Genomic DNA, 12941 nt, shown 5'->3' on the forward strand with positions numbered 1-12941 from the left:
ATCAAACATATTTTTAATTAATTCAGACGCTATAAATATGAATCACCAATTTAAAACTACAACTTGTGTGTCAAGTCTGTTCCAAGTATCACAAATATTAAATAACTAACTTAGAAAAAAGAATGGACTGTAATACAACTAATTATATCACATAACTTTAAGATGTATTATATATATTTTTAGCTAATTCAGAAAACAACAATGCATATTAAATGAACTATAAGTATGAATCACAAATTTCAATCTACAATATATAAGTCAAGGCTTCAAAAATCATCAAAAATATCAATTAACTAATCTAGAAAACAACAATGCATTATAATATAACTAAATGTATCACATAACTGTCAGATGTATCACAAAATTTTTTAACTAATTCAGAAAACAACAATGCACATTAAAGAAATCATAAGTAAGAATCACAAATTTTAATCTATGATATGTAAGTTAAGGCTTCTAAAAGTATCACAAATATTAATTAACTAATATAGAAAATAACAATGTACTGTAATATAGCTAAATGTATCACATAATTTCTAGATGTATCATAAAAACAAAATCTATTTCACTGAGATGTATCAACTCAAAAAATCATACCCCTATTTGTCTGATCTCTTAGTCTGAAATTAAATCTGTGTTTGATTATATAGTGTTACATTATCGATACAAGAGATGCTTTATTTTAGTAAAGTTGTTTCACTTTGACAATTTCGTTACTGTGATTTATTATTAGTTGTTTAACATCCATATCAACCACAGACAAAGCTTGAACATTATCAATTACAACTATTGCAAGTTCAACCTACTCAACAATATCATGACACTCAATTGCACTAACTTTCACGTAAAAAGTATCAGTACCAATTATAATATCAGTTGTAGTAATACACAGTAGATACATTTCAAATCCGGATGCATGCTTCAAAATTTTAAAAAAAAAATTCACAGTCATATCCTTATGAATCACCATTGCTGATGAATTTTCTTGAACAACGTATTTGGCATGATTTTTCAGAGATTCATCAATTTTTAATTGAATCGATATAACATCTATTAGTTCTCGTTATAAAGCTTTTTCATGAATCACAATACCGGCAAATCTATAATTGTCATACCTAATTTTCAAAACCCAAACTCCTGAATGTCGCAACAACATAAATATGATCGCCAAATTAAAAAATTGGAGCAACGAGAAGGAAGAAATTTTCTATAGTTGAAATTAGTAGTGGATATAGTATGCTTGAAATTTGAAAGTTCATCTTCTGTTTTGTTGATTTTGGGTATCTCAGAGATTCATTGAGAAATGATTTGCACGTGATTTGCTCCTCGTAATAAATGAAATCCGTTACTTTCTTATTTAACTAACCACTCAGTTATAAATGTATCACAATCCATATGTATCAACACTTAATATATGTAATACAAGAATCAAAATTCGGAATATCTTGTAATTTAATAAAGTTATGGTAAAAAGTGTTACAACCCACTAAAAATTTAAAATTTATGTAAGTTACCCTAAATAAAAAAGAGTTAATGATATTATGATTTTTTGAGTTTCATATTGAACTTGTGTGTGAGTTTTTTGTTGAGCTATTTATCAAAGAGCAACCTAAATTATTAATTGTTCAACCTAAATTATTAATTGTTCGTTCATCTAATCTAAAAATTAAGATATGAAATTCAAACAATTAAAAGTTGAGATGTATTTTGATATATACTCCCTTCATTCCATATTGGTTGATTATCTTACTAAAAATATATCTTACATTATTTAATCACTTTCAAAATCAAGATATAATTAATTAAAACCTTTTCATTTACCCCTGTCATTAATATACTTTTTAAAAGTTTAAACAAATTATATTATGTACATTCATATGAATAAAGGGTATAATAGTAAAATTAATATTTTATTTATAATTTTTTAAATACCATACAAAATAAAAAGTATTTAATTAATATAAAAACAGAAAAAGTAATTATTAATTGTTAGGCAAAAAACATATATATAATTATTTAATTATGAAACAAAAAATCCAATTGTTCGTCCTTTCACTCAATAGCAAAAGGAACAAACATGAGAAAAGAAGAATGATGGCAAAAAGCAAATGTAACGTGCTTAGCTAACCAAAAAAAGTGCTGCATGCAATCTCCGACACGTATGGGTTCCGTTATGTTATTCCCGTATAAACCTCGTCATTTTCCGTCACGTTATTCTATCCCTGTTCCCAATTATTTCTTTTTTCTATTTTTTGAAGGGACCCACTTATCTATCAACCCTTGCACTCCTCAGAAATAGTCTTCACCATCGATTAAGAATCAACGGTTCAGATCAAGTTACTTCCCTACGAAATGTTCTTTGCTTCCCTAGTATAGGCTATAACTTTTCTCAAAACAAAAGTATCGTGAAAGCGATGTTTCTATCTAAAAAGATATCAACGGTTAAGATCTTTTAGCAGGAAAACAGTAGCTGATCTCAAACTTGGTGGGACCCATGTTTTTTCTCCTTGATCCTATTTATACATGCAGGAGTCGAAGGGGTTATTTCTTACTCATTCACCTTTTCCTCTCGTTGCTTCATCAAATTGGTTAGTAATTCCTTTACCCTTTTTCAGTTTTTTTGCGTTCCATACATTCATGTTATATGTTTTTTTTTTTCCGTTTTGTTTCGGGCAATAAGAGGTTTTGGCGTTAGCTTAATGGACATTTGATCTCTTTATCGGAGTTTCCTAGATTTGTTTGCTGCGTTTTCGTGAGGAATGGAAGGTTTACTTCTGTGTCTTGATTCCCATTTTCGGTTTCTTCTTCAATGTTGATGGTAATGGAGGAGTTAAGAACAATATTTTCCCGTTTAGTCAATTTTTCATGTTTCCGGTGTAATGACATTTAACTATATTTATGCTTTGCGTGCTTGGGGTTTTGTCTCCATGTGCTTCTTAGCGGTTGCTAGGATGGTAAACGCCCTCCACCTCCAACTTTGAGGTTGTAGGTTCGAGAGAAGAGAAGGGGAGAAGAAAAGGTGGGAAGGAAGGGGTTAAACAAAAAGTAAAAAAGAAAAAAGGTGATAATGTAGTAGTATTATTTAAAAGGACCAGAAATTGTACAAATTTCTCACTTTGATATAAAGGGCCTGATTCTCAGGCATTATTTTCAGTTTCTGCTGAATTGGGTCCGGAACTTCGAATAGATTGTAATGAATATAGAGGAATAATAAAGCTGACCCCAGCTTTTTGAATTGAGGCCTAATTGATTAAGTGATCGGCGCTATTGCAAAGATTTGGTAAAATACTTATTGCAACTTGACGTTTGATTTATATAGTTTCCTCTGTTGCTGTTAGTACTAAGCATTTTCCTCTAATTTTGTGCCTAAACCATGAGTTTGCAAGTGATTAGTCTTCTCAAATGTCATGTTAGGAAGTTTTGATTGTTTATTAAGAAGAATAAGTTTTTTCCTGTCTTGGTTGAATGTTTTGATAATGTTCTTTTGTTTATTGATTTGAAATCTAATAGGTCAATATGGGAGCAAAAATATTTCTTTTTGCCCTGGTTCTCTCAGCACTGTTATTTCCATTAGACTCCTCATCAAATGATGGCTTGATTAGAATTCGGCTGAAAAAAATGAAATTTGATCAAAACAACCGACTTGCTGCACGCCTCGAGTCCAAGGAAGGGGACGTTTTAAGGGCGTCTTTTAGGAAGTATAACTTCCATGGTAAACATGGGGACTCTCAAGATACAGACATTGTAGCACTGAAAAACTATATGGATGCTCAATACTTTGGGGAGATTGGTATAGGCACTCCACCTCAAAAATTCACTGTAATCTTCGACACCGGTAGCTCCAATCTGTGGGTGCCTTCATCCAAGTGCTATTTCTCTGTAAGCTTCTATACATGGTTATGATACAAACCATAGTAGTGAATGCTTACATTGGCAATGTCATCCATCTTGAATCTGATGATGATCTATCTTGTTGCAGATTCCCTGTTTCTTTCATTCCAAGTATAAATCAAGCCAATCAAGTACTTATAAGAAGAATGGTATGTTATTTTTGCTTTTCTTATATTGATGCCAATAGTTTCTAACTGTCATTTTTTAGTATATTGCTGCATGAAACATATGCTGCCTTTTGATGCCTGTTATTGTTGAACTGTCACTAACTTTAGAATATGTGCATTCTCTTTGGTGGGGTATCGAGGGTTTTCTCTCAGATTGATCGAGGTTTATCACCCTGTTACCACCTTTCGGATTGTCCTTATCGTTTCTCACAGTGCATCAAGCAATATTCTTGGAAAAAGTTAAATGACGAGTGCATGTGGCCGACTGTTGGGACGTGGAGGCTTTTTTGTTTTATAATTCCCAGTACATACCATAGTTAGATTTTGCAAAGAACATTAATACTCTCTCTGCCGTGAGTTTGGTGTCTAGTTGTGATTCTAAAATCTGGTTCCTTCTGTATGGCTGGGAAATCTTACTTCCTCCCTATTAACTAGGTTTTTGTATCAATGTCTTAACAGGTTCTTCACATAAGAAATATTCTTTAAAGAACTAGTTATTGTTGCATTTGTGTTCTATCACAATTCCATTAGCAGTTCATCTGTTGCTCAGAGGAAATCAATTTGATACAACCTATAGCAGTTGACTAGGTTTACCATATGTGTGGATTCACTCCTACCTTAGTGAACAATATAATTGATCTTATCAAGTATTTCCACAGTACCTTATTTTGCATTGTAATTTTATGTGATTTAGTCAGCGATAATTCTTCAATTTGGCATACAGGGGAGCCTGCTGCAATTCAGTATGGCAGTGGAGCCATTTCTGGATTCTTCAGTGACGATAATGTCAAAGTTGGAGACCTTGTGGTAAAAGATCAGGTGACTACAACCACCCCTTGTTTGCTTTAAATTTTCTTGGAAAATTATATCTCAAGCTGTTAATGTACTAGGAATTTATTGAGGCAACCAGAGAACCCAGTGTCACATTTTTGGTAGCCAAGTTTGATGGTATATTGGGTCTTGGATTCCAGGAGATTTCTGTTGGAAGTGCTGTCCCAGTTTGGTATGTGGGTGATGCTTTGTTTCCTGTCTTTCTTTCCCGTAGACCAAATTCATGCTCTAGACTGTTTCCTTCTTTTTTTTTTTTTTTCCAGATGAGGCTTAACACATTAAACTAAATTTTGATGAATATAGGATAGGCTGTGGAAGTCTCTGTTTGGTTAAATTCAATTTAACAATTAACCTGAGCAGTATCTTCTGTCTTTTCCAGGTACAACATGGTCAAACAGGGCCTTGTCAAAGATCCTGTCTTTTCATTTTGGCTCAACCGAAACACGAAGGACGAGCAAGGGGGAGAAATTGTGTTTGGTGGTGTTGATCCCAATCACTTTAGGGGAGAAATCACTTATGTCCCAGTCACGCAGAAAGGTTATTGGCAGGTGGGTTGTTCTGTTAATTAGATACTGTCTGTATGTTCATGTTTTGTACAACTGCTATCTTAATCTTAGTAATATAATTGGCAGTTTGACATGGGTGATGTTCTGATCGATGGTAAAGCTACCGGTATGTTTTGCTCTTTACCTTTTGAATTGGATTTCCAAATTAGGGGATATTAGTGAAAGTCTCTACCTGGATATAGGATCTGCACTTCATTTGAGTTGTCTAACATGAACATATTATGTAGGTTACTGTAAAAGTGGGTGCTCGGCTATAGCAGATTCTGGGACTTCTCTCTTGGCTGGTCCATCGGTAATATATATAGCCTTAATTTGGAATATTAAACATCAATTTTTTTATCATCATTTTCCACCATCACTACCAGCAATTCCATTTTCTATTTCCTTGTTCCTCTGAACCTTCCATACTTGCTCCGCTACAGGAGTGACATATTCCTAAGATTCATGAGTTAATAACAAAAACTCTACATCCATGTTGTGTCTTAATTTTTCATTCACAAAGAGGATTGAGTGAAAGTAATTTTCATTTCTGAGAATGTCTTTGGATATACCATCTTTAGCTTTTTAAGTGGGCCTTTGATGGCTAAAATTGCCACAGTAGGTACTGTTGTTTTTTCACTTCTTGCTTATGGTCTTGCTTTTATCACTTCCGATGAGTGTGATGCTTCTTCTTCTGCTTTTGTCCCGTTGTCACGATTTATTATTTATGCCTCTTCTATTTGAGAAGAAAATTATCCAACTTAAAAACTGTGGCAGTTTTATCTTGTTGACTTTGTAAATGTCATCAATATATAATCTATGAAAAAATCTGCAACCTTTTGTCTCGGCAATTGTACATGTGAAACGCTTCCAAAGGTTGGGCAGTCTTAAAATGTACCTTTTCTTGCAGACCATAATCGCTACGATTAATCAAGCCATTGGAGTCTCTGGAGTTGCTAGCCAACAATGCAAAGCTGTAATTCAAGAGTATGGGCAAACAATCATGGATTTGCTGTTAGCAGAGGTGAGCATTCAGCTGTTTTACTAGCACTTTCATTTGTTTGATATGCAGTTTCCTGTGCAGTTACTACAGAATGGCAGTTGGTACGTACTTGTCTTTTTCGATTATCTCACTGGTCAGCTTTTAAATAGGCACATCCAAAGAAGATCTGCTCGCAGGTTGGAGTATGCACTTTTGATGGAACTCACGGAGTTAGGTTAGTCTTCAGGCTCTATCTTCCCTACTGGGACCATATAGTGCATTAGTTAATCCATCATATTGAGATAAATGCTGGGTCTGCATTGATCTTTTTTCTGCAGTATGGGAATTGAGAGTGTAGTGGATGAGAAAGCTGGCAGATCAGCAGGACTGCATGATGGTATGTGTTCTGCTTGTGAAATGGCGGTCATATGGATGGAGAATCAACTGAGACAAAACCAGACTCAAGATAGCATATTGAACTATGTGAACGAGGTAAAAAGATCCGACACTATATTTTTCTCCTCTTGTTAGATACAGATTGCTGACTTACTGACTGACAGCTTTGTGAGCGTCTCCCAAGCCCATTGGGAGAATCAGCTGTTGACTGTGGAAAGCTTTCTTCCATGCCTACAGTCTCCTTCACGATTGGTGGAAAAGTGTTTGACCTCTCCCCCAATGAGGTATGCTTTAAAATGGTTTTTGACAGTAATACTTAGCTATACCTCTCTAGTGCAACATTTTCAAACGGGAAAAAAAACAAGTAGCCGATCTTAAGTATCTGGTTGTTGCATTACAACTAGTTGTCATATTACAAAAGTCCGGTTCTAGTGTTTTAAGGTTTTTAGTTTGTATTGAGTGTTGCAGATCATGTTGGGACTATATTTGAGGTTGCGAGGAGTTGGATTTTGACTTCAATTTACAGTATCTTATATTCTAACTGACATCCAAGAAAATCTGCATATGATCTTTGTGCTCTGTTAAGTAATCTGTAGTTTTCATGGAAATATATTACTTGACAACCTTGCTAATGCAGGCAGCTTGCGAAGGTCCAAGGAAGCCAGATTCAGATTGTATCTCCCTTCACAATCCCCTCCCTCCCTCTATCTTCCCCTCCCCTCCCCCCCGCCCCCCCCCAAAAAAAAAGTTTAGTCTGATTCAGCATACAACAAATCTTACAAAGAAGATAACTCATGATGCGAACACCAAATCACTTGATCATATTCGGCTTTTTTCTCTAAATTTCTTTGTTGTGTGGTTTAATAAATATAGAGGTTGATCTTTTAATTATTCAGGAAAGACCATATCTTACTATAAAAAGAGTTCAGGTACTATGCAAAATCACTTGACCAGATGCATTTTACTTTACCAGACCACCTCTCCCGAGTCTTCCCGTTCTTTCGATAAATATTTTCCAACATTAAATGTGTAAAGTTGCAAGTGGATGTGTGGTTCCCTCAAGGCTTGTTACAGTGGTGTTCTTTTTAACTTGATGACTTATATATGAATTTATGTACTGATTTTGGTTTCTTTTCCTGGGATCAGTACATACTCAAGGTGGGCGAGGATGATAAAGCACAATGTATTAGTGGTTTCATTGGCTTGGATATTCCTCCTCCCCGTGGACCTCTCTGGTAAATTTAATATGTTCTCTTTCGGAGTTTATAAATATCCAACTATCCTTTCAACACTGTACTCTCTATGGTTACAGGATCTTGGGTGATATTTTCATGGGTCGGTATCACACAGTCTTCGATTATGGAAAAACCAGAGTTGGATTTGCTGAAGCAGCTTGATGAAACTAATGTGTCCCTCCTATGAAGAGAGATGCATAGTAAATGGGATTGAATGTATGAACACTCATTGAATGTATGAACACTAATTGAATGTATGAACACTCCAAGGTGTTAGAAAAACTATACTTGTAAATATTTGCCTTTCTCTTCGACTATGAGATGTAGTAGCACTTGCTTCTATATCCACTTTGCTTCTATATCCACTGTGCTTAGTTCCTCGCGTGCAAGAATAATAAAAGTTCATTTTCTTTCTCTAATTTAGCTACATGAATTGGTTAAGGAGTATAATCTTTATGGGTGTGTTTGGTGCGAAGGAAAATCTTACAGGATTGCTGCAAAATCTTTAAAGGATTGCATCAGGGATCTACTCTTAGTCCCTTTTTGTTTGCGTTGGTAATGTATTCAAGGGGAGGTGCCTTGGTGTATGCTTTTTGCAGACGATGTAGTTCTGATAGATGAGACTCGAGGGGGTGTGAATGACAAATTAGAGGTGTGGAGGCAAACTCTTGAGTCTAAAGGGTTCAGGGTGAGCAGAAGCAAGACAGAGTATGTGAAATGCAAGTTTAATGACGTGAGGCGGGAGAATGAGGTAGTAGTGAAGCTGGAATCACAGGAGGTATGTAAGAGGGATAGTTTCAAGTATCTCGGGTCCGTGATCCAGAGTAACGGGGAGATTGACGAGGATGTCTCGCACCGTATTGGGGCGGGATGGATGAAGTGGAAGCTCACGTCGGGGGTGTTGTGTGATAAGAAGGTGCCGCCCAAGCTGAAAGGCAAATTCTACAGGGTGGTAGTCCGTCCGGCCATGTTGTATGGAGCGGAGTGTTGGCCAGTTAAGAACTCCCACATCCAAAAAATGAAGGTGGCAGAAATGCGGATGTTGAGCTGGATGTGTGGGCTGACTAGAGGGGATAGAGTTCGGAATGAGACTATCCGGGAGAAGGTTGGTGTGACTCCAGTGGAGTGCAAGATGCGGGAAGCTCGATTGAGATGGTTCGGACACGTGAAGAGGAGGGGCATGAATGCCCCGGTTCGTAGGTGTGAGAGGCTAGCGTTGGATGGTTTTAAGCGATGTAGGGGTAGGCCGAAGAAGTACTGGGGTGAGGTGATTAGGCGGGACATGAAGCAGTTACAGCTCACCGAGGACGTGACCCTAGATAGGAAGGTCTGGAGGACGCGAATTAGGGCAGAAGACTAGGGCCGGTTTGGGTCGCTAGTGTAGGGAATTACTTAGTGGGGGTTTTATTCTTGTTATGATTCCGTGTTCCATGTTTTATTACGAATCTGTGTGCTTTCCTCTGTTTTCTAATACTTATGGGTGCCGTATTTATGTTATGTAATCTAGTTCTGTGCTTTACTATGAGTTTGTGTGGTATCTCGTGACTTGAACCGGGGGTCTATCGGAAACAGCCTTTCTACTTCTTTAGAGGTAGAGGTATGGACTGCGTACATCTTACCCCCAAGACCCCACTAGGTGGGAATACATTGGGTTTGTTGTTGTTTCTGCGTATGCTTGGTCAAAAGTTTTGATAAACAATTGTTTAGGAAAATAAATTCCTTAATTGAGGAAAATGACTTTCCTAATATAAGTATGAAAAACAAAAACAAGTTACACAAGTGATATTCTATAATTAGTAATAATAGTGTCCACCCAACCTTCCAGCATGCTGCAAGATCAAGGAGTAATGTTAACTAAAGAAGTTCAATGGTGTATGATTTCCAAGATTAAAGAGGCTAAAGGAGTTCAGAGTCAAAAGGGAAAGGGCTCAACAGGGAAAAAAGAGCTGCAGTGGAATTTATGCAAACAGTTACTGTGTCCGAAAATTAATTCGGATTACTGTTCACTAGTTCAAAAGTTAGTCGCAGAGTCGCCATGTAGTTCGTTATTCTTTTAAGCGACAGTTATTCATTTACAGTTATTCATTTTCTTTAGCCATCAGTGTTAAATAGAACTTGTGATGCACATCATATTCATTCATCATCAATCAATAATACATTCTCTTCTTTATTTTGATTTTCTCTCATTTCAAGCAAATAACTTCAGCTGCTAACCCTAGCTTAGATCAAGATTCCTCGATTATTGTCTTAGAATTAGTTCAATTACATGTTTGATGCATCAATTGGTATCAAAGCCACTCAATCCTTGACTTGATTATGGAATGTAGTAAGAATCAAAGTGGAGCACCAGAAGAAATGAATGATGAGTTGCGAAAATGCAAGATCAGTTACAAAAATTGATGGAGGGATCACTACAAAAAAACATGTCTAATTGCGGGGGTTTATTTGCGGGGTTATTTTAACCGTTGCAAAATTATATAAATTGCGGGGGTTAAATACGTGTCGCTAAAAATTATATATTTGCGGAGGTTAAAAACCCCCGATATCCATCAAATATATTTGCGAGGCTTAAACCCCCCGCTATTCATAAAAAAAAATAGCGCCTAAAATTTGCCTCCATTTTACATAAAAACAAATATTTAATATTTCCCCCCCACAATTCAAAGAAATATATTCTTCTTTTTCTCATTCCCCTCTTTACTTTCTCTCTCTACTTCTCGAAAAAAAATACTCAGTTTCTCTCTCTATACATACATAGCCATACATAGAAGAAAGGGTTGAGGCCGCTGGTGATGTTGCTAAAAACTTTACGCTTTGCTGATAATTTGGTGAGAAACAACTAATTTTTTACTTTAGTTTCCCATGTTTTTGTTTTGCTGAACTTGAATCTTGTTTGCCCTTTCTGATTTTATATCTATGTTTATGACTTTAAGTGGATAATTGTATATCTAATAATGAGTATGCTTGAAAATACTTTAAGATTGAGTTTAATTGTGGAGTGTTGTTTTGGTTGATGTTTTCCCCCTTTTTGACCTTTTTCTTTGTTGAGGGAAGGAGAAACTTGAGAGGTATTGCAACATGGGAAATGAAATCCTTTATCAACCAGTTGAAAGTTCGGATAGTCAACCAATTGCAGGATTTAATTTCGCAAACAAAAAAAGAATATTTCTTATTGACTCCGGCAAAGAACATAAATTCAGAAAGAAAAAGCATAACTGATGGAAGTCATCATAATTTGATAGGGTAGTTAATGGTCGGTGAAATGCGTAACATCAGGAGTTGAGAGATATAAGTAAAATGATACCCTATTTTTCCTAAAGAGCGGTAAATCTATGAGAAGAACTCTAAATCTTGACGAGTTCGCTGCAAATTACGTTCTATCTGCTACAAAATTTTTGTAAACTAGAAACACACCACTTATATTCATACAAAAAGGTTTACATATGAGATAAAAGGTTGCAAAAGAACTCATAGTGAAGTAGGTACTTGCCTCAAAGTATTGATGCCATATGCTAGTTTTACTTAAGCTCAGTAGATGATCCTCTTTAGGAATGTTGCAGCATTCAAGGGGCTCATTGACTTCGCTGCTGGCATCATGTCCAAGGAATCTCACGCTTTTATCTTTTCTCCATGATAATTCTGATTGTCTAGATTAAAGAGTTTTACTTGATAATCAGTTGTGATGAACAACATGACAAATGGACCTGCTAAGACCATAAGATACAAGGTCTTATAGTTCTGCAGCTTACAGGGTTTAGTAAAATCTCCTCTTTGATCTTAGCATATTTTAATTGATGGTTCTCAGTCAACTCCTTTTCCCATAAGTCACGAGATGTAGGTAAATATCCTAACAATAATGGCAATATACAACCGTCGCAAAATAGAGTTGTAATAGTTTGGCTCTTTTCCCCCTTTTACTATATTAGAATTAATGTTGTACTGTTTTGCTAATGTAAGTGTGACATTTGTCATTCATTAATAGTTATTATATCACAGAGTTAATTTCTGTTTGAAATAATAACCAGTAGTTAAGTAATCATCTGAAAAACTATAATTATTAGTTAAGTGATTATATATCTGGAAAACTAACCCCCAAATTTACACAAATAGAAAATAATAAATAATATTTTTTTATATATATGTAATTAGACGAAAGTAGTGGAAAGTTTTCCTCTGATTCTCTTCTGGGTAGTTTTCCTTATTTCAATTGAAGAATTAACCAGCGCGTTACATCATAAATATGTCACTAAATTAGTTTTAGTCGTGAAAACTTGTTCTATATATGTATCCCAAGAAGTAGAATTAGAAATCAAAGACCCCAACTATGGATGATGTTGTTCTCAATTGCCATATTGCTCCTTGACCCCACGGCTCCATTTGTAGCCATATACTGTTGATACCTGCAGGGTACATTAATGTTACAATTTAGATCATTATGGTGTTACAAGGTCATGAGGCTGCGTACTATAGATCCTTGTGCTCGGGCTCTTCCCTGGACCTTGCACACCGCGGGAGCTTAGTGCACCGGACTACCTTTTTTTTAATAGATGAATTTGCTAGCCAGTCACCCAAAGTTGAGTTTTCCTCTGTGCATTGCTGTATGTGGAATGATATTACCTGTATGTTGTATGAGTTGATGAAACTTTTATCTTATGCCTACTAGAACACCTAGTGAAAGAGACTTTTTTTAAGGGATCTGAATGCATCTGTTTAACTTAGCAAAAGTTTCACATGTATACATACTGAATGCCCTTCCCTTGTCTGTAGGGCAAAGACTTATCATGTAATGGTTAGTCATGCCCTTGTCTGTAGGGCAAAGAATATTTAGATTTAGAACTGTAAGAATTAAGTCAATTTGCTGTATATTTTTATTATTGGTGATGGCTGTTAGTAC

General features: G+C 35.7%; 1 protein-coding gene across 1 annotated transcript; it reads left to right on the forward strand.

Annotated features, from left to right (window-relative positions):
• The first annotated feature begins 2223 nt into the window (after positions 1-2223).
• LOC107857549 (aspartic proteinase) lies at positions 2224-8466 on the forward strand. Its single transcript, XM_016702345.2, has 14 exons — positions 2224-2588; positions 3511-3879; positions 3980-4040; positions 4783-4877; positions 4949-5061; positions 5269-5437; positions 5522-5561; positions 5683-5747; positions 6345-6458; positions 6587-6651; positions 6755-6908; positions 6977-7096; positions 7959-8047; positions 8125-8466. The coding sequence occupies exons 2-14, from the start codon at positions 3517-3519 to the stop codon at positions 8207-8209; spliced, it is 1533 nt and encodes a 510-aa protein (XP_016557831.1). The 5' UTR covers positions 2224-2588; positions 3511-3516; the 3' UTR covers positions 8210-8466.
• The last annotated feature ends 4475 nt before the right edge of the window (positions 8467-12941 follow it).

This window comes from Capsicum annuum, chromosome 2 (genome assembly GCF_002878395.1).
Source record: "Capsicum annuum cultivar UCD-10X-F1 chromosome 2, UCD10Xv1.1, whole genome shotgun sequence".
NCBI classification, from domain to species: Eukaryota; Viridiplantae; Streptophyta; class Magnoliopsida; order Solanales; family Solanaceae; genus Capsicum; species Capsicum annuum.